Genomic DNA, 22,593 nt, shown 5'->3' with positions numbered 1-22,593 from the left:
TAGCTCTGCAATTAAAGTATTTACAAAATCAAAACACTCTTAGCAAGAATTATTTTGTCTGGTTACACATATCCAGTGAGATTTTTAGGCTTGTTGTGTACTAAGATTGAACAGTTGGCCCAAAAACAGTTGAACTGGTAAAACATAAGAATTTTTATTATCACATTTTCTCCCCTTTTTAGTTTTGCAATCCATTGCTCCAGAAATTACAGTCTGACTGCACAAAACGCTGGGGTAAGAAGGAGGAAAGCAGCGCGACTGTCTGTGAGAAAGGCTCTGGGCTTCCCTCGGAACAAACGATACTGAATTAACTCGCACGTGGGAGATGTCCCAAAAGTGGTGCTCAGCAACCAGCAATACAGTTCTCAATATGCCTTGAAAAATCACATTAACAATAAAGCTTTGTTTTCCTTGCCTGGGAAGCACTAAGCAGAGTGGCTGATTTCACAGTTTGGAAACAATTAAGGGAAAAAGTTGGTCTCTGTGGATAAGAAATACAGTAACGGAAGAAAAAAAAATCTGTTTATCTCTCTTAATAGAATTCACAAAGGCTCAGAGCCTTTACAAGTGCTGTGGAACTGAAAGTTGGAAGCTGACCCAGTACCGCAGAAGGCAAATTTACCTCCAAATAGTTTTCCACCATTTACTCTTCCTCTCAGCTAAATGAACTGAAACGTGTTCAAAAGGAGACTGAGTTTATGAAACAGAGAGAGACGCTAAAGCATTTGTTTCTGAAGGAATAGGGTTTAAAATTCATCTAATTATGCTCATGGTACCTATACGTTACCCAGATTGTTCCAATTCCTAGGCTGGCTCAGCACACCGCAGATTTCTAACTATCTCTGCTCCAACTGCGGACTTCTTTCTTTTCCTCCTGTGACTTCTTAATTAGATTATCCACATGAGGCAAGTCTTAGGAGTAATATTCCTTTTTGGTTAGAGCCTCACTCAAGATGGCCCTGCAGCTGAGCTCAACTCTGGTCAGCTTCTAATACAAAAGTAATATTAAATGCACAACTTCTACCCCTAGCAAAAAATGGACAGGGCTTCCAGAGAATAAAAGAGAAATAATAAATACATCCATGCCTCTTGTGTGGTTACGTACACACACATCTGCCCTCAAACTCCAAAAGGGACCTTGATATTCCTTGCTGTAGACATTAAACCTTCCAGCCCACGTTAACCCTGCGCTTGCTTGTGATGCCAGAGTCCTGACTTCCTAAACTGCCCCTCGCAGATGAAGAAGTAGCCGTGATTCAAGTCACGAGTCATCTAACCACAGCGCATTTCCAGGGAAGCCAACTCTGAAAGCCAAACCCAAACCCCAATAACCTGGCCAGCTGCTCTTATTCACCTTAGAAAACATCCAACCTTCTAACTTCTGCAAGATTTTCCAGACTTCTGCTTATGTTGCCATAAAACTAGAGACTGTTAGACCCAAAACAACTCTCTCTCCACTGACCCACTGAAAGTAGAGGCCAAACCACACTGGTTCTTCAATCCCCAAACCCTCTGTCTCCACATCTGATACCATAAGACTCCTAAAAGAAACGGCAGATTACTGTACAAAACCACCGAGCTGTCCAGGGAAACTGAAAACTTGCTGCAGGCGAACTCCCTGGCATTCCTCCTGGCAGTCCGTCAAGCTCTGTGGTATCTGTACGTCACCAGTGATCACCAAGAAAGCAATATGAAAAGGCGCCTTACACAAGTCACAAGAGATCAGGATGAAGCTCATACAAATTAGAAGAAACCAGAAGGAAGGATGAATTTGCATGAGCTCAGCCAAAAAGACTTCAGAATTAGATTATTGCTGTAATGTGGAAAACTGAAAGTGCAGAAGCTATCGATACATTCCCCGCTTCTGGGAAGAGACAAAACCGATTGGTTGGGCTCACTGCAGCGTTGTTGTTAGCACTACAAAAGCCACAACCATTTAGGCAGGCATTGCAAGGTCTTGAAAATAGAACAGAAACTGGAGAGCTGTATGGCAAACTCGCATTGACCCATTCTAGTCCAATAAAGGCAGCTGCGCTCTGGCCCCAATAATACCTTTTGCCTGCAGGATCTACATGTTTTTTTACCCAAAGAAAAACATGTATTTTCTCCTAGCATTTATAAATAAGCCTTTATGCATTAAACTTGTAGATTCACTGTTGCAGCTACATTTCTTCGAGGATACAAAGAAGAATCACAGAATGGTTTGGGTTGGAAGGGACCTTAAAGCCCATCCAGTTCCATCCCCTGCCACGGGCAGGGACACCTCCCACTCGATCAGAGGCTCCAAGCCCCTGTTTAACTAAAGCTTCAATAATAGTTATCATCACCGAAACCAGATCAGTCAGGAAATCTCACCGTAAACCCTGAGATCAATATCTCTCTGGCTCTCGCCTGCAGCGTTCACTGCCACACAAGTGTATTTTCCTGTGTCACTGATCTGAGCACTCGTCAGTGCCAGGACTCGGCCCCCAGACAGAACCTGCAATACAAGCAGACACAGGGAGAACACACACCTCAGTGCAAAGAACAAGCAGAAAGAACTATTAGATTTCATCTAAACCCTAAATACTTCTTTTGCCATTGCTTCCTACCATCCCTCTGCTCCCTACGCTCTTCCTTGTATTTCTTGCTCTCCGAGACCTGAAAAAGCAGAAGCAGCCTAACTTCATGCAACTCCATAGGGAACTCCTGTCAGTCACACGTCTTCACAGGACCTGGATATTCCTCATTCTTACCAGTTTCCAACATTCTGTCCCACCTCCTCTCTGTGCCCTGAGTTGTTCACGTGGTGTATAAAGTTCTCCACTCTTTTCGGATCACAGAATTACCTTTCAAAAAACAACCATGCCTTCTCCTTTTAACTCTAAAATATCTCTCTGCATCACCAGTCTTTCTTTTTTTCCAACTTACTATTTCATGGAATGAGATATTACATGATCTGGAGCTCTATGGATCTCTTTGGCATGGGAACATGGTTCAACTTCCTCTTCTTGCCGTAAGTGAAACATTTGTCAATGCAAACTGTTACTCAGTACGAAATCAGCTTAAAGGACCATCTTATTTCAATATATCCATACGTTCTAATACGCACAGTGATTACTGGAGCTCAAATTGCATCAATAACCTAAAGCAAAAAGCCTTAAACTTTCATTCTAAAACCTCTAACAAATTCTGCTCCATTAAACTGCACCGGTTTAACGTTCTCCCATCACAGCAGGAAATAGCACAGGGATTTGATCCCAGTACCTGCAGTCCATCACTGAAGCTGGAAACAGGGCTTCCATCTTTTAGCCATGTCAGAATCGGCGCAGGGATGCCTCTTGCTTCACACTCCAGCCGTACCAGGTTATTAACCACCACCGTCACCGTGTCGCTGCTGCCAGAGATCGATGGCGGGACTGGAAAAAAAAAACCAAAACCAAGCTGAAACAGCTACGTAAGAGTATTAACCTCAATAAAATCAAACGGGCCACTTACTTCTGGATGTTATTTCTCTTCCTGCAAACTGTTGGCAAGATTTCTCATGGTATTCCCACTGAACTCGTTTGCTCCATGCCAAATCCCACTCTTTCTTTGCCTAAGCAGGCAGGTAATGTTAATGAAAGCTCTGTGAGCAAGGGAAGCAGGGCTGGGCCCAGGGGACAGCTGTGAAACCCAGGAACCATAACGTAACACCTGGAAATATGCCCTCAAACTCTTACAATATTCCATCTACACCTCGTGAAAGGCATGAACAGTGTGAGGAAATAAAGTTTATCGTATAAACTGCAGGAAGAAAATACATACACAGAACTACAAATGGAGCATGGAGAGCAGATGTGAACATTTAGCAGATGAGACCATCTGCCTGTCTGAGGACAAACCCATCTTAAAGGAACACCTCAAAACACTTACTCTAAGTGTACAGTTCAGCAAAGTTTTAGAACTACGATAAAAAGGAGACAAGAAGTATTAAAAGAAGGGAGGTGTTTCACTCACTGGGAGAATCAAAACAATATTATTTGCTCCTACCACAAACAACTCAGTGACACAGCTTTGCAGTCAGTGTTAGTGCAAAACTTAAACTTGAAATGACTTTTAGAAAGAGATGAGAACGGTGTGATCCGCTCACATATATCCTATGGGAGGAAGAAAACAAAATTCTGTGCTGAAGTAAGATTCATTCATAAAGTCAGCAGCCTCTAACAGCCTGCAACTCAACTGCCTACTCATAGATCCAGTAACAGCAGAAATGACAGAGAAAAAGCAAGTGTGATTTTATAACCTTTTTCCCCCCTACGCATATGCACACAGTTCCCATTTCACTCCAACAGAACCCATTGTTCTCAACCGCCTGTAAAAGCTATAGCGGTGAGAAAGAAGTGGAAAAAATTAATCCAATGACATCACACGTGTATACTAAACCGGAATTCTACCTGCTTCCTTCAGGAGTCCTGCCTGGTTTCATTCAGTCTTGAGGCTGTAGTATCTCAGGCATTGTTTTTAATGCAAATGTGATGTGATAATTTCTACTGTAGCTACTGTATCCACAACACTGCTAACAACAGAGGCTGAGTACAGCCAGTAATCACCCAACACGGGTGCTCCTTCACAGCGCCATACAGAAATCTAGAGCAGGCTTTCAGTCGATGCTGCACAGCTTTCCATACAGGACACTCCAGAGCCTGCTTTCCATTAAGCAGTCATTCTTACTTCCTCTATTAAGAGGGGAAAAACCTCAAGTTTTCTCTTCTCCAGCTCATAAAATCGAAGGAAACTGGATGATAAACCTGTTCATGGTAAAGTTAAAAAAGTCCTTGTAAGCCTGGCACGACGCAAGCTGAATTAAGTGGGTTCATCGATAGGTGTTTCAGCTTCCTTTGATGCAATTAGTTCTGGCTGCAACTGCACATATTCTGTTCTGGAAGGGGAAACGATTTTATGTGTCTAAGTCAGAAAGTATTAGCTCCCTAGAAAACTCCAGGCATATCCGCTGAAACTCTGCCACCCATAAAAACACACGCATATAAAGAAGAGTTATTTTTCATTTTTCGGTTTAACCAGAATCACGACCTTGGCTCTAAATCTTTCCTGGGTATTAATCACTGGGTGGAGTTAATTGCCGTTGACCATGTCTCTATCAGTTTCTCCCAGGATGGTCATTAATCCCATGGAAACGTACTGCTCAACTCATTATCTGTTAATTAACATCCATAGGAACTACATATTCCATGAGCATCTCAGCTGGGGAAACAGTGCCAAATTTGAGCCACAGCTCTGCATGGAAGACTCCCACAGAAAACCGGCTACACGCAGATGCACGCTTCAGAGATAAGAATTTGGAGTACAGCCCCATCCAAAAGCCACTGAAATCGGTGGAAAAGCTCCAATTTGGCTTTTGATCAGGTGCTTCACGTCTGCAAACACCCACACTTCCACTTCATCTTCTAAGAGACAGTATATTTTTCTTAAAAACTCTGGGATTATGAAAGAGCATTTGATCCGTGTCCTCTCTTCATCTACTGTGAGCTTCAAAGTCATCTACAGCAAACCCCAGCCTTGCAAGGCCTTCCAAATTGCTGAAGCGATAACGTAAATACTTTTTCCACAAAAATGGTCCTGCTGCTCTTTCTTCCTAGAACTGACTTCCCCTATCCTGTTTTCCTAATGCAAAACATGCATTCTAACGGCGCCGACAAACAGAAGAGCAAACTTTCTCCCCTCTGACCTCTGCTGAAACCCTTTCTGTACGATGGTGTGATGAGAGGTGGCAGGGCTGAGAAGCAGCCTTGAAACTCAAAAAGAGCAAAGGTGGTGCGTGTAGGTGGCCCTTCTACAGGTTACAACCCTTACCGTGAACCTGAAGGCTGTAAAACAACTCGGCTGTTCCTGCTGTGTTGACAGCCACGCACTTATAAACGCCGGCGTCGGAGATCTGAGCGCCCTCGATCTGCAGAACTTGCCCTCTGCTCAGGACAGAGGCACTGGCAGCACTGCGGAGCGGACGGTTGTCTTTGTACCACGTGATAGCTGCGGAATGAAAGGGAAGACGGAAGAGTTGCCAAAGGTACCCCCATCACAAGCAACGGGATCAAAGAGTCTTCAAACTTTGCATCTAAGCTTTCAGATACGTAACAACATTTACAAAGCAATATTAATCGTAATTAATAACATTATAAAGTAAATAGAAAATGAGGAGACGCTTAACATTTGTGCAAAATACAGACTGTGCCTACAGAATTCAAGAGCAAACCTGACACGATTAGCCGTGGGCACCACATCCTTTGGACAGGCTGGAAGAGAGGGCTAGCAGGAACCTTATGAAGCTCAATGGAGAGAAGTATAAGGTCTTGCACCTGGGAATATATAACCCTAGAGTGCAACTCAGACTGGGTTCCACCTGGCTGGAGAGCAGCTCTGTGGAAAAGGACCTGAGGGTCTTGGTGGACAACAGGCTCAACATGAGTGAACAGTGCGCTGCAGAAACAAAGAAGGCCAGCAGGATGCCGGAGTCCATCAAGAAAGGCATGACCAGCAAAGATAAAGAAGTTTTTATCCCACTCTACTCAGTGTTCGTCAGGCCACATGTGGAGTCCTGCATCCAGTTTTGGTCCTCGCTATGCAAAAAAGATGCAGCCAGGCTGGAGCGGGTCCAGAGAAGGAAAGGCCACTAAGATGATCAGAGGACAGGGAAATCTACCATATGAAGAAAGGCTGAGAGAACTGGGTTTGTTCAGCCTTGAGCGGAGAAGGCTTAGGGGAGATCTTATTACCACGTACCAGCACCATAAAGGGTGTCTGCCAAGAGAATGGAGACCCCCCCCCTTTTTACAAGGAGCCACATGGAAAAGAGAAGTGGTAATGGGGCTAAGTTGCTGCTGGGGAGATTCCAATTGGATTCCAGAAAAATATTTTCCACCATGAGTGCAGTTAAACATTGGAATAATCATCCCAGGGAAGTGGTGGATTCTTCTACTCTGGACACATCTAAGGCTCAACTCACAGGGAGCTGGGCCATCTCATTCGAACTTCATATCACCCCAAAACATTGGCATTCTATGACGTATTTAAGGAAAAAAAACATTGTGAAGGCATAAAAAGTCATCACACGATGCATACTTACTTATTCATCTCATACCAAAGTCAACAGCAACTGTTTAAAAATATGCAATAATATGATATACAGAATTCTTTTCACCTTTTACCCCAAGGCATTGCTACATTGAACTGAACCACCTGGGAGTTTACAAAATCAAGATGCAAGAACCAAATCAAAGCGTAACTGGTGACTGAAAAGCTGAAAATAAAAGCCCAGAAAATTCCTACTGCTCCAAAAGAAAATTTTATATCAACAAAACCTGAGGACATTTTTGCATCTGAGCCAAAAGATGATCTCAGCCAAAAAATGCATCTCAGCTTCGTGGTTTTATAAAAATTTACATACACCCCAAAAACTTCCAACTTTGTTTTATACAGGTATAAATGATTCCAGAAAATAATAGGAAGTAATGCACTGATGAGAATTATTTCTTAAAAAGGGAAAGAAGGTGAACCTGGATGATCATCTGAAATTTATTAATATCTTTCCTCTGCACATGGGACTATCATCAGCACAAGAGTAAATTGCTATATTAGTTGCACAAAATTTGCCGTGCAATAACTAAGAGAGACAATTACTCTCACAGAATCATGGACTGGTTTGGATTGAAAGGCACCTCAAAGCCCATCCAGTCCCACCCCCTGCCATGGGCAGGGACACCTCCCACTGGATCAGGGGCTCCAAGGCCCATCCAACCTGGCCTGGAACCCCTCCAGGGATGGGGCAGCCACCACTGCTCTGGCGCCAGGGCCTCCCCACCCTCACAAGAAAACATTTCTCCCTAAGATCTCATCTCAATCTTCCCTCTTTCAACTGAAAACCGTCCCCCTTCACCCTGTCCCTGCAATCCCTGATAAAGAGCTGCTCCCTTCTCATATTAACCTCAATACTTACTCCACATCAATCACATATTCCCATTTTCCATTATCCAGCGTTTAAAACCCACAGAAGTCGCTTCACATTCAGCATATCCACTATTTTCAAAAGACCCATAAAAAGTGAAAACCTGTTCTCAAATCTGCTCCACGTTCTCCGGGTGTACGTGCATACCTGGCAGAGGGTTCCCAGTCGCTCTGCATTCAAGCTGGATTGGATTATTCACCACCACTGTTTCATTTAACATTTTCCCTGCATCTTCCAGACTGGGTGGTTCTGGGGAAAGAAAAAGGCATCAGAGGTTTTCATTAATTCAGCCACCCAGCTAACAGAACATCCCATCAGAGAGCAAGCGTGCCTCTAGGAAACCTTGGGCAAGGAATTGCACAAGCTTCAACTGAGGACTGGATAACTGAGGAATTTCTCAAGGAAGTTTGTCTTTGAAACAGGAAAACTCTAATCGTATAACTTCATTAGTGTTAAGAGTTATTATTTTTATTACTTTCCATTTTTTTCAGGAAAAATAGCACTTAAAATGGACTTGCAGGAATCACAGAATCATAGAATAGTTTGGGTTGGAAGGGACTTTAAAGATCATCCCGTTCCAGCCCCCCACCATTCTTCTAACGTGGCAAGCTCACCTCACTTGAACTGTTAATATTCAACTGAATGTTCTATATGACTTTAACAAAGCAAAGCTCTTTACCTTACTCGAAGTCTGTAAATCTGCAACATGACAGAAACACCAGATAACAACACTTGAAACATGAAGACAGAGAGCAAAAAAGATATTTATAAGCATGGCACTGCCCCATCCTGGAGGTATTCCAGGCCAGGTTGGATGGGCCTTGGGCAGCCTGAGCCAGTGGGAGGTGTCCCTGCCCATGGCAGCGGGGTTGGAAATGAATGATCTTTAATATCTCTTCCAACCCAAACTATTCTATGATTCTAATTCAACTGTGATGCAATTATCACAGTATGAGTGCGGTTTCTAAGTCTCATCCACGGAGATACTGCAACTGCTGTTTGTTTTGGTTTAACATTTGCCAGTTACTGCCTCAGTCTGGCCATGGAAGTCAACAGAATCATACTTATCATGAGCCTTTTGCCACAATGCACTCCCACATATCCCTTATCCTTTGAGGACTGCATTACACCAAGACTGCAGAATATTTCGTGACCAGGATGCTGAGGCAAATACTGGCCTGCAAATCACGGCGGAGTGTTTATTAAATTCACACGCAAACAACAGCTGCTCAAGTTTCCCCTCACTGCTTGTATATTTTATTTAGCTGCAAAATAATTCCTTTTAAACAGTCTGAAAAATCGCCTCATAAGAGAATGTTTCTTTCTCAGAAAAGTCATTTCTATAAAATTTCCCCATTGCACGGTCACAAGGAGTACCACTATCCCCAGAAAACTTGGAAAAAATTAATAATGCCAGTAGTGATGCATCACATCTTGATTTAGAAACCTAAAGTACTCTTTGGAGCAATGGGTTAGTGGCAACGCATTTGGCCTTCTGGGATACCTCTGAAGAGAAGAGTGAACTGGGATCACACGCTCACTTCTGTGATCCTCAGTACCACAAGAGAAAGGTGAAATCCCAAGACAGACAGCTTCTGTCCTGACTTCTCACTGATGGAGTGGGACCAAGAAAGAAAACTGAAAGATGGATGTGCAGACAAGACAAAAATGCCAGAGGGCTTACAAGAGAAAGGAATACAGATGTGAAAGAGCTGCCTTACAACAGCCACGTGTAGCTTCTAACTAGAAGCAAAAACATCATTACCATGCACGTGAAGCCGAACGTGTTGTTGGGCTTCTCCTGCAGCATTTGTTGCCACACAAGTGTATCGGCCAGCATCTTCCAGCAGGGCCTTGACAACTTGCAGAATACGGCCTGAAGACTCCAGCTGTACCAAAACAGAGAGCAGGGAACCAATTTACACAACGATCTCAGGAGGAGCTGCTAAGCATCACGGCAAAGCAGAGGTTTACGCTCAATACAGCCAGTCTCCTCCTTCCTCTAACCTGGGGCTAATATTCATGCACGAGGTATCTTGGTAGTTCAGAGAATCCAGTGCTCCTGGGATGTCAGGATATTAGCTGTAGAGCTATAAGAAGACCTAGACAACAGAGGGGCAGGCAAGCAAAGTGAAGAGGGGGCTGCAGGCAGAGAGAGCTGCCGCTCACAAGATGTCCAAAACTGCTCCAGCCTGAAGTAAACCAAAGCCAAGCGCTCAAACCCCTGCAGCATGCAAGCACGGGGAAGAGTTCCTCGTTGAAAGTCAGGATCTCACAGCAAGAAGGGAACGTACAGGTAGGTGCTGCAACGGCAGCGCTTACAGAAAAATCCACCTAATCCTGCCTCACAGTGACAAGTGGGAAGAGTCACCTCGGAACTGGCAGACAACCATACCTTGAAGGTCAAAGTACAACTGAAAAGAGTCTGCTGCTGAATTTACAGTCACGGACTCTTCTGATATGGTGGTGTCTAACGGGATTCAGTCTACTAAACATTGTTATTCAATCTGCGATACCATCTTATTCAGGTAGAAAGTCCATCACTCTCTAGGATGGATCTTCAGCATCTTTGTATTACAAAAGAGGGAAGTAGAAGGGAAAAAAGAACTAATGTATGATTTACTGTAACTCTCTCTCATGGTCTGGATCCCATAAAAGAATAATGCTTACTCTTATATTCCCTCTGGCTGTGTTTACAGGTTGACCATCTTTTAACCAGGTTATAGAAGGGCTGGGAATGCCACTGGCTATGCACTGCAGAGTCACAGGCTTGTGTATCACCACAGCTCCCTCGGAAGTCCCAGTTGGTTTGATGGTTGGAGGGACTGGAAGAAGCACCAGAAACAAAAACAAAGTATCATTTGAACACACATTTAAATAAGAGCAGCTCTACTGCCATTTCATATATTCTCATCTCCAGTTTTTCAACCCACCAATACAAATAAACATTTACAGAAAACGTGAGCACCTTCTTGCCAGCAATTTAAAACAAAGGCAGACTGCTACTTCCCCTCCCACCTCCTGAGCAACCTACCGTGCACAGTAACATCAAATTCCCTTTCATGTTCTCCCGCCTTATTTGCAGCCACACATTTATACCGGCCAGTATCTGACACTTGGGCTTGAGAGATGAGAAGTTTTTGCCCATTTAGTAAGAACTTATTTCCAGCTCCCTCTTCAACCGGTTGACCATCTTTCAACCACCTACCGAAAAGAAAGTACAATCTCAGATGTCTATGAAATAAGACCAACAGCACTTCTAAAATACGTACAATTCTATTAAACAGAATTTCTAGGAAAGTTTGGAGCTGTCAGGTAGTTCTCTGCTTTTCTGAGTGCCACAGGCTCAGGAAAAGGGAGTATACAGAACAGGAACTAAAGACAAAGTCAGAAACGTTGACAGTCGGAAGCAGTAGAGAAAGCAGATGCCACCAACAGAGGCAAACAGAAACCTCCAAAGCAACAGCAGTCACTGGTGATAGATGAAAACCATACAGTTGCATTAGCAAAGGAATGAGAGTTTTGTCAGCTCTTATCTCCCTTAATTTCCAGGACACAAAGAATGGCACAACACAACAAACAACTTTAAAACAAAATCTTGGTCCTGCCACGCGTGTGTCTGACGTTGTCTTCAGAGGAGGCAGGTGTTTGTCCTCCACATATGAACCATCACTAAATTTCACGGGTAGTTCATAAAGACTCCCTCCAAGCTCACCTAACCAATCAATAGATTTTTTTCTTTCCCTTACTGCGACAGCAATCCCCTTACGTGATGGTTGGAGAGGGCGTCCCTGCTGCCAAACAATCCAACTCCAAAGGGCTATGGAGAATCACAATGTAGTCCAGGAGCTCACCCCCACCTTCCACAAATGGTGGGACTGTAAGAGAGAAAAATCCATCAACAGGAACATTTACACATTAGAAACATCATGAAAGTCTACCTTAAATAGTGACATTAAAAAATAATCTTGTTATTTATCTCACTTTGTGACACACACAGATTTGCAGTCCATCACTGATACTTTGTGGCTTCAAATTACTCTCCTTATGTCCAACCCAACCCTCCTCCAGCACATCTTCCTGCCATCCCCTCCACAGAAAAACGATCAGCTCCTGCTCCTCCTCTTGTTTATTAGATTTGTGGAAATCTGATAAATCAGTAGTTCTGTTGCTCACACACCTAAGACTTCAACTGCATATTTGATTTCTTCTTCTCCAGCTATGCTTGTGGCCACACACAAATACTGGCCCCGGTCGGCCTCAACAGCATTCAGAATCTCCAGCTTCTTCCCACCAGAGACAACGCGGAGGTTGTCGCTTGCTTTCACGGGCACACCATCTTTTAACCAGGTGAGGAGAGGCGGAGGGTTGCCTGCAGCTTTACACTCCAACGTCAGCGAATCGCCAGCAACCACCTGTCTGTCCTGGGCTGTGCCAGCATCGCCCTCGATCACCGGAGGAACTGCAGAAAGGAAAAAACACATCGCAAGTCATTATTTATTAACCAGAAAATGTATGAAGAGCAAATGGGTTAGTTCCTTTCCACCCACTTTGGCTCTATATGGCATCGTCACACACAACTTCACGTGAGAATTTGCTGCCGGGGGGGCAAGTCAAGACAAAGGGGAAGCAGAGAAGAGAAATGACGTAGTTTAAGACTGACCAGTTGTATAAAAGAGAGGCTCTGCAGGACTTTGAGGTGGAAGAACTAAATCTAAAGGTATTAAAACTGTACACTAAAGGTCCTACTCAGAGTGGGTACTTCACATAAGTGTTGTTCAGCATGCTCGTGTGAGAAAGAGAAAGGATACACGGAGAAGAAACAGCTTTGATCAGAGAATCATTAAAGCTGGAAAAGACCTCTAAGCTTATCCAGTCCAACCGTCAGCCCAACGCCACTGTGTCTACTAAACCATGTTGCGATGTGCCACGATCACTCATTTTTTAAACACGTCCAGGGATGGGTACTTCAGCATTTCTCTGGACAGCCCGGTACAACCCTTCACTATTCTTCTGATAAAGAAATACTTCCTAATATCCAATCTAAAGTTCACCTGGTGCAACCTTAGGCCATTTTCCCTCATCCTATCTCTTTGCTTTTTGGGAGAAATGCTCCCTTTCAGGGAGCTGCAGAGGGTGAGGAGGTGTCCCCCCACCCCAGTCTCCTCTTCTTCAGACCGAAGAACCCCACGTCCATCAGACACTCCTCGTAACACTCGTTCTCCAGCCCCTCCACCAGCTTCCTTGCCCTTCTCTGGACGTGCTCCAACCCCTCAATGTCTTTCTTGTACTGAGGGGCCAACTTGATACTTCACTAAAACATGGTATCAAGGCCCCTGAAGTCAAGAGCTTTTTGCAAGTCACAAAGCACAGGGTGTAACGCCCCGTCTGCACAGCCCTACTAATGCACACCAGTCTATAAACACGGGCACCGGCTGCCATTCACCCTGGAAAAGCCGGAAAGGCTCACGGTACAATGGCAGAAGAGCTTTCAAAACACGCTTCCTGCAACGTGGCAAATAACCAAGTTCAATAAACTCTCACTTACCGTAGACATCCACATCATAATTTTTTTCAGCAGCTCCAGCAGTGTTGGTCACACGGCAAGTGTACTTCGCGGAATCTGACACTTGGGCTCGAGGTATCTGCAGGAATTGCCCTCTATCCACATACAGAGCTTGGGGGCTGGAAATGATGGGGCGTCCGTCTTTGTACCAGGTAACAGTAGGAACAGGGATTCCCTTGGTTTCGCATTCCAAGTTTATAAGATTGTTAAGAAGCGCCGACACTTCTGTGGTAATATTCCCTCCTTTAATACTCGGAGGGACTATTTCAGAAGACAAAACAGCAGTATTAAAGCCTTAGTACACAAGGCTGTATAAAGTAAAAACACATTAAACACCTAAGAATGAAAGATGCAAGAGTGAAACATCAAAGAAAGAAAGATGTAAGAGTAAAACATCAAAGAATGAAAGATGTAAGAGTGAAACATCAAAGAATGAAAGATGTAAGAATGGAACAGGTAAGAACTAAGGATTTTAGCTTAATCAGACTTCCAACCCTTCCTGCTGTTGTTGTTTGAGTTTTTCCCAGCAGAGCCATACATCGCCTGTACAATTCTGAGGCACACTGAGAGCCGAAAGCACAAAGAGAACACAACATAAACGGAATGTAACCTCTAAGGGCCACTATACAGTCAAGAAACAACTCACAGCAAGTGGCACCGCAAAGCACTGCTGCCTCCCGAGAGGTCCCTGGAAAAATTTCCCTTTCCAGGCTCCAACACGTGCTAAGTTCGGAGAGCTGGGCCTCCATGCCTCCCGCAACGCATTTAGACATGGCTCTGCCTCTTCCCTGTCTCCAAGGAGTAAAGAAAGAGCAATCCTTGTGTATTTTGGGAGGCACATCCTCACAATGAGCAACAGCAACCTGCTATTGGAAACACCAAATACATCCCAGAGCCACGACGACTGGTGGGAACTGCTCGGCACTCAAAACTTCTCAAGATGAAGTCACTTACTTTGAGACTAAATAGGAGCTGAACAGTCTAGCTTTACGCTCCTATTTTTGAAACCTTTGGCCCATAGTCACTTCCCTTCCTCGCTAGGCACCAGCGCTCCGATATTTCTAGCAAACAAGCTCTCCTGTATCAGCCAATATAAAGAGTTCGTAAATCTCTGTAGAAGTAATAAAAACACAGTGCAATTGGCAACAGCTAAATTTAAGACTGCTGAAAGCACCAGACACATCTGGCAGACACATTAACTCCTCGGCTGCCAAACATGCTCAGTATATCCCAGACTTCCACTGACTTCCATGGTGTTGATTTAAAATGCCACTACAAGAATGTTCAACGGTGTCAGTGAACGGATCTGCTCCTCTGAGATGGGTCTTGCAGATTATCAAACCCTGACAAAGTATTTTCCTAATCAAATAATTTGTGTGCAAGAATACAGAAACTTATAAATACTTTGAAACCCACACAGCAAATGTTTTCTTCGACAGAGATGCGGAATGGTTTTAATACAGTGTTTAGGAAAAAACTCCAAGCCAAAAGCAGGGCTAAACGGCTAAAACAAAGTAAGAACTAGCAAGAATTAGCATCACGGTTCCTCACTTCCTCTGTGGGCTTTCATTTGTCCAGCCAGGATTAATAATAAATTTAAAAGTAAAGAGCTATTCCATTCTATTGACACAAATTCATCTCTCTCTTCTGAAGAACCTCAAGTAAGGTCTGCTCATTTGAGAAGATTTTATCTCTGTGGGCTTTCTACTCCTCTAATCTCACAACAGCCACAATCCCCTGTGAGTCCTCACAGCGCTTTCCTTGTTCCTGATGGAAAGAGACTTCGTTGTGACTGATGTGCCGGCATATTTCTGTGCGGGTGGCTACTCTGTCCTTCAAAACATCCCACATGAGGGAAAAAATGCATTATAAGTTTGCAGTTACCAGAACAAAAGACATACAACCTTCAGATGCAAAATTCCACAGCGAATGAGGACTCATCAGCTTAAAGGCTCACCGATTCCAATTCCTGCCCTTCACAGTGTGGGCACAAGAGCGTTATCTTGCCTATGGATTTCTACACTTGTTTCCCCCTAATTCCTGCTAGCACTGTGCCCTCTCAGCTTTCAGGTCTGAGTGGGCCTTCACATGTTCTTTGTGCTCCAAACTGAAGAAGTCTTCATAGAATCAGATTAAACGTTCCCCTCTTTCTCTCCCTAATGATCTCCTAATTTGCATCAAACTTATCTACAGTCCTCAGAGGAACTGTCTGTGCTCCATGTCTTTGCTAAGACTTCACTGCTTGTAAAAACACAAAAAGTACACTCATTGTGCTGTAAACTTCCCAAAATTAATAACGTTAACATTGTTATCTCCCCTCTTGCAATAAATAACATCACTTGCTTTAAATGACCACCGTTTGCACCACTTTAAGGAAGATGACACCACGCTACTTGAACATCATCTGGAACATTCTTTTCAAAGACTGTCTGGGTCTGATTCTTATTTGGTTTGCACTTTATTTTATACTTTTACACGAACTTATTCCTGAGTTTAATCCTACCACTCGGTTAAGGAAAACAAGACCATGAGCGTATTAAAACAAAAGTCTTCTGATTCATTTTCTCCTCCTCAAGACAGATCAAAAATAACAAAGCCAAAGTGATAATGATATAATTCAGTTGAAACTAATTAACAGCAAAATTTGAGAAGGCCCTTCAAGATTTTTGGCTTTCACCAATTAAATCACTTCAAGGCCAACTCTGCAAAGACTTCATCCACACGGAGCCTGATACGTATAAACGCTCAAAAAGATCACTTTGTGCACACACGAGTATTAAATTATGTTTACACAAAAATTTTGCAGGATCAGAGCCTTAATTTGTATTTATCTGAGTATCTCCATTGAGAAAATAAATCTTATGAGTAAAATTAATGGATCTTCTAGGATCAGGCATTCTATAAACTTACCGAGGATGATTAGCTTGACCTCCTTCACTTGCTTGCCAGCGGTGTTGGTGGCGCTGCACTGGTAACGACCTTTGTCAATCCTTCGAGCGTTCTTTATGTGTAGAACTTGACCTTTGTCCAGAAGCTCCACATTGGGATCATCCACAAACAAAGGCCTGGAATAGAGATAATTTTGCTTCACAGAGAGGACCCCATCCTTTCAACTTTAGTTTAAACTGACAGTAATAATAAGAGGCCTTTTAACGGCAGTAACTGTACCACTGAAGAGCATCATTTAGCAGTAGAGCAATGCCATCAATCCAAACCATCATCTTAAATCGAAAACTACTAAAATTAACTATTCCCTACTAAAATTAACTATTCCTAGTGTTTTTGAGAAACCTAAACACAAAAGTACTTTACTCGGGTCACTCAGGATGCCAGGATCAGAGCCAGAGTCCTACTCCTCATCTCAGTTCCTTTTTCTAACCACTCAGGTCATGACAAGTCCTTTTCTAGTAACAAAATGTCTGCATTGACTAAATGAAAGTGTCTACATATCACTACCAAACAGTAAGGAATAGTCCCATCAGCACGTCTGGGAGTCCCAGCCCATATCTACACTGAACCATATCCTTAAACACCAACACCACTTAAAAACATTTACAGTCCATTTTGGTTTTCAGCAAATATTTAAGCCACCAAGAATTCTTCTCTTGGTTTGCTTTCCTGGAAGATGAGGTGAAGAACAGAAACACACAGGGTTTGAATGTTTTAAAACCTTCAGTGGATCAAAAAAATGTTTGACATAGGTGCTGTCTACCAATGAAAAAAATCATGTCAGCAAAACAACTATATTTTAACTAATGATAAGTTTAAAATAATCCAGACAAGATAAACTCAAAGAAATGGTGACGTTTATGTTGGTTCAAGAATTGAAGTCTGGCTTCAGACCTGAAGGGGCTCCAAGAATCAATCAAAGGCTTGTGGTGACAGGACGAGGGGCAAGGGGTATAAACTGGAGAGGGGCAGATTTAGACTGGACACAAGGAAGAATTTCTTCACTGTGAGAGTGGTGAGGCCCTGGCCCAGGTTGCCCAGGGAAGCTGTGGCTGCCCCATCCCTGGAGGTGTTCCAGGCCAGGTTGGATGGGCCTTGGAACTGGATGGGCTTCAAAGTCCCTTCCAACCCAAATTATTCTACGATTCTATGATTCCATGATCCAAACACTGTAGATCTGCCCTGCAAGTGCCAGTAACAAGACAGTTCACACAGAAAAGCAGGATGACAGCTTTTGGTTAAAAAACTTAACCACCTCACATCACCACAAATTGTACCCTATGACAAGAACTTAAGGCTATGTAGCCAAAAGCAGTGCTTGCTGCGCAACTTCTGTGTTCTCAGGGACACAATCATGAAAGCCATAATGTACTCACTTGCCATCTTTAAACCAGTGTATGTCGGGAAAAGGGAAGCCTTTGGCTCTGCATTCCAGACTGACTTCCTGGCTCAGGATGACTGCAATTTCACCGGGGCCATCAGCACCTATTACACTTGGTGGAACTTGTAAAAGACAAACATTACAGGAAAAAATGGTACTTAGGCAGGGAAGGTATGTTATGAAACTAGAAGAAATACAGTAGTGGATCATACTATTCCCCTTGAAACAACTTTAGCTTTCACTGCACAGTCCCTGCTGGATCACATTATTTCTACCATGACAGCACCTCCACCCCTTGTGCCGGCGAGTTGGACGTAAAATAACTCCTGCGTTAGACCACTGTACACCCAAAATATAAACCAAAGTATTGAAAACCAAAATCCAGTAAGGAAAAACAGCACTTTGTATTACCAGATGAATGGCAAATTTTAAGTATCCAAAAGTCATCATTAATAAGTGCTTCCGCAGCCGACATTTAATGGGCAGCGAGAGGAAGAATCTGTTTACAAGGAGTTGAAATTTATTGGCTTCTTAAATATTAAGTGCCTTTCAAATCTCCATCTTAAAAAAAATCAACCAACCAACCAACTAAAAAAAACAAAGCCCAAAACGCAGAACTAACCTAGGATATCCAGGTTAAATATCTTCTCAGCACTTCCTGCTACATTTATGGCTTTGCATGAATACTGTCCGGCATCCTCAGTAGCAGCTTTAAGGAGCTTCAATATCTTCCCGTTGTGCGAAATCTGGAGAGTGCTGCTTTCCACAACCTTAAAGGAACCCGAGACATTAGCCGTATGTGAGCCAAGTTACATCAGCCAAATATCACAGCTGGATTTTTATAAGAAAATGGTAGTTTTAGTCTAAGGATAATCCGTTTCCCCTCCTTTCAGTTTCAGCACTAATCTCCTCAACCTCTGCAATCTGTTCAATATGACTTGTAGCTCAAAGTACAATAGAGAGTGGGAAACCCACAGAAATTCTTTGTCCATCAGTAATGGTCAGTCACAAAAGTGCATAAAGGGCTCTCTCCTCATCTTGAACTACCACTTATCAGCTACAACTGGAAGCATTGGACTCAAGGATAATCCTAAGGATCCAAGAGTTCTTATTTCTCCATCTACAAAACAAAGAAAACACCATTATTGGTCTCTCCTGCAAGGACTCTGGCATCTACAATGCTCAGAGATTGCTACAGCTGATTCCCAGGGGACTCCTGATAAATAAAGACTTCACTTTTGACTTCTGGAACAGCTGAACTAATGGATTAGCCGCATGTTAGCTGCCTTTCTGTGTGGGTGTTCTCAGTGCAGTTTAAATACACACAACGACATGTGCAAGTATTTATTTTAAATGTGCTCTCGTACCAAGCGCTCAAAAGTAACACAAAAAAAACTGACTGATGATGGCGATGCTACTTCAAATAGGTTAATTGTACATACCTGGACATCATCTTTGTACCAGGAGATGACTGGGAAGGGATTACCAGACACTTCACAGAAGAGACTTACAGGGTGATGAACAACCACAGATGTATTTGTCACCTTGTCTTGATCTCTGATTTCAGGAGGCACTACAAGAAAGTTCAAAGTCATGTATTAAGCCTTCTATTCCAGTGAGTTCCCGCTTCCTTCTTCCCTCCAAGTCAAAGGCCACTCTAATCTAAATTTCTCAGACACTTTTACTCTCTCCCCAATGCTTCCATTCGCCTTTTGGATCTGGATATACCTCCCCATGTCCTTTCTTCTCTTGATCACAACAGTCTTCTCTTTCCCAATAACAGAACCTCATGGAAACACATTCAAAAAGAATCACCATCAACATTTTAAGAGAATAGTATTAAAATTTAATATTAAATTTAGTTTTATTTAATCTTAATATCCCATATTACTTGCTCAAAATATAAAGGAAGCAGAACCCAGAAAGCCATCCTTGCTCCTGTCATCCTGAAGAACATCTGCCTATCACCTGTCCTACCATGAACGCAGAGAGAAGGGCTTTATGTAGTGGACTAGAATGTTTAAACTTCACTGATTCGTGAATTCCTCCTGGCACAAGATGGAATTCCTGCTTTTCTCAGAATAAAGACAGAGATAGAATCCCGCTTAGGCATCAGAACTAACTATAATGGGAAGCAAATAAGGCTGGAATAAAAGTACTCCGCAAGAAGCAAGGCCACCTGCAGACTTTCTGTTTTCCCATTAGGATTCTGGAAGAAGAATATCAGGAGCAACAATCCTCCTATTCTATGTTAATTCTGATAAATAACTTCTCTTATATTTGTATTTGAAAAGCACATCTATCACCCAGTCTTCAGATTCTACAGTATAAGTCCTCATTAGTTATTTGCATTAAAGTTTTCAAGTATAACTGGAGCCCTCTCAAATGAGTCAAAGATAGTTTGTGCACGAAGTCACAGAGGACAGAAAAAAATAGAGTATGAGAATGATAGAAATGCAAGGACTCAAGAGTAGATTTTATAATTCAATTGCACACGGGCATATTTGGGGCACGCAGTTTCCAACAAGAAAAGAGAAGATGTTCTTCAAAACCAATTCCCCAACAATTGTGTTTATTATTTACCATGAACTTTCAGGTTGTATTTTCTTTCCGTGCTTCCAGCTTCATTAGTCGCCACACAGATATACTCTCCGCTATCGGAAGGTGTAACAGAAGCTATGATCAGCAGTGTCCCGTCCTCCAGAACTGAAATCCCTGGTTCGCTGCCTGTTAGCTCTCTTCCGTTACGCAGCCATTTGATGACAGGCTTTGGAACACCTAACAAGAACATGGTGACACCTCAAGAAACAGTTCGCTTAGCTCAGTAAGATAGATTCAACCAATTCCCACTGCTTTCTGAAGCCCTACTGGCAAGGACAACGCACACGGGACCATGAGCTTTCAAACTCAGAAGCAGCCCTGGCTGCTTAGAGTATAAATTTAATACTAAAAATCTTAGTCCTATGCATTATAATAGCCTTGTTGGCTGGCAATGACTCCTCACAGATCTTCCACACGCGGCGGTTATTTAAACCACTGCTAGTTTGAATTTTTCCACATGAAGTAGTCATGGAAAATACTGTGCAGATTGCACATTTTTACCGTGACAGGAGTACACAGAAACTTTCAGTTGTTAACAGAAAAATACGCTGTCGTCACCACGGGTGGTCACAACGATACGCACCTTTGGCCGGGCACGGGAATGCAGTGCGTTGATTAGCCACTCTTTCTTGAAAGGGAGTGTTGTATGGAGGCTCCAAATCACCAATTGTGGGAGACTCTGAAAGAAAATAAGACCCCAGAAGAATCTTGATCTCTGCTCCCAAATGTGAAAACATGGTCTGGTGATACACGATGGGGAGATGAGGCGTTGGGGACATGATTTAGTAGTAGACAGGTATGGTTGGAGTTCTAAGATCTCTTCCAACGTAAGGATTCTATAATTCTACGACACTTCCAAGTGTCTTTCCTTCCCACAAGGTTGCATAACTTCCTTTACATTGACAAAGCGCCCTACACAAGCAGCATGGAATTAATGGGAGTTAAGCAAATACGCATTACAAAGAGGCTTTCACAAATTTGACTGAAATGGATTCTCTCTAAAACCCATTGCATTTGTTTTGAGGGTAGAGAGAGTGTTTCTGCAAGATCTGAAAAATACTATTTAAACTGTTTTTTCTCATACTACTCATCTGTACTACTTCCATCCTTGTTTTTTCACCTCATTTTAAGCTTGTGTGCAGACTAAGACTTTACACAAAGAACATTATTTATTGTTAAGAAAATTTACCGGCAGCTCTTTGTTTTTTGGAACAAGCAAGTCTCAGCACCTCTAATCCAAAGGGACGGGAATGCTGCCTTTAGACTATTACAAAGAAGAAAAAATGCCCACTTAGTTTAAGTGAGTCGTGCTACATTGACGTACATCAGCCCATCAGGCGAGGAATCACACCACATATTTAAATTGGCACGTTGACCTCTGTTGCCCCATCACATCTTGAGTTTCTTTTACCAATTTCTGCAAACTCTACAAAGACTATTTGCCTATTCTAACTTTCCATGATTAACATCAGAACGGAACACATAAAACAGACTTGGATTTTGCATCATTAACGGTTAACAGCAAAGAGCATTGCTCTCAGAAACATAAACCAGGCAACAGCAGCAGGAAATTATACCAAATCAGGGCAGGAGGCAAGATTACAGCCCTAACAAATACCTTGAACTTGTACTGTTATCTCCGACGTGTCACTGCCTGCTGCGTTAGTAGCGACACACTTGTAGATTCCGGCATCAGGAAGCTGGACGTTGCTGATGGTTAGTGTTCCGCCCAGGCCGTGGATAAACTGCCCTCCATCTATCGGCACAGCACTTCTGCCCTTGAACCAAGTGATGGATGGAGGAGGGACCCCCTGGGCTCTGCAGGGGACGTCAACTCTGTGGCCAGCCTGGACTTTCAAAACTCGAGGCCCACGCTGTATCTTTGGAGGAACTAAGGAAGACAAGTTTAATCCACAGTAGCACGAATAAAATGATGGACAAGATTATTCTTAAGGCTGAGTTGGGGTTGTTCATCCTGGAGAAGGCTCCAGTGAGAACGTGGAGCAGCTTCCAGTAATGAAAAGGGCTGCAAGGAATCAGAGGAGGGGCTCTTGATCAGGGACTGCAGGGACAGGATGAGCGGGAACGGTTTTAAACTAAAGGAGGACGGATTCA

General features: G+C 43.1%; 1 protein-coding gene across 1 annotated transcript in view; it reads right to left on the bottom strand.

Moving 5' to 3' along the window:
* HMCN1 (hemicentin 1) overlaps window positions 1-22,593 on the bottom strand; it is a 196,802-nt gene that overhangs the window by 82,523 nt on the left and 91,686 nt on the right. Inside the window, exons 24-40 of the mRNA XM_054073595.1 lie at window positions 22,097-22,369; window positions 21,062-21,157; window positions 20,461-20,655; window positions 19,320-19,450; window positions 18,500-18,647; window positions 17,873-17,999; window positions 16,458-16,612; window positions 13,530-13,808; window positions 12,162-12,443; window positions 11,751-11,859; window positions 11,016-11,185; window positions 10,652-10,806; window positions 9,747-9,870; window positions 8,129-8,230; window positions 5,833-6,009; window positions 3,247-3,398; window positions 2,356-2,479 (exon numbers count right to left, since the gene is read on the bottom strand). Coding sequence (XP_053929570.1) covers window positions 2,356-2,479; window positions 3,247-3,398; window positions 5,833-6,009; window positions 8,129-8,230; window positions 9,747-9,870; window positions 10,652-10,806; window positions 11,016-11,185; window positions 11,751-11,859; window positions 12,162-12,443; window positions 13,530-13,808; window positions 16,458-16,612; window positions 17,873-17,999; window positions 18,500-18,647; window positions 19,320-19,450; window positions 20,461-20,655; window positions 21,062-21,157; window positions 22,097-22,369 — 2,799 coding nt within the window. The remainder of the gene's footprint in view (window positions 1-2,355; window positions 2,480-3,246; window positions 3,399-5,832; window positions 6,010-8,128; window positions 8,231-9,746; window positions 9,871-10,651; window positions 10,807-11,015; window positions 11,186-11,750; window positions 11,860-12,161; window positions 12,444-13,529; window positions 13,809-16,457; window positions 16,613-17,872; window positions 18,000-18,499; window positions 18,648-19,319; window positions 19,451-20,460; window positions 20,656-21,061; window positions 21,158-22,096; window positions 22,370-22,593) is intronic.

This window comes from Cuculus canorus, chromosome 8, assembly GCF_017976375.1.
Source record: "Cuculus canorus isolate bCucCan1 chromosome 8, bCucCan1.pri, whole genome shotgun sequence".
Lineage (NCBI taxonomy): Eukaryota > Metazoa > Chordata > Aves > Cuculiformes > Cuculidae > Cuculus > Cuculus canorus.
Note: the sequence above shows the minus strand (reverse complement) of the source record. Positions and strands in the feature narration are given on the sequence as shown.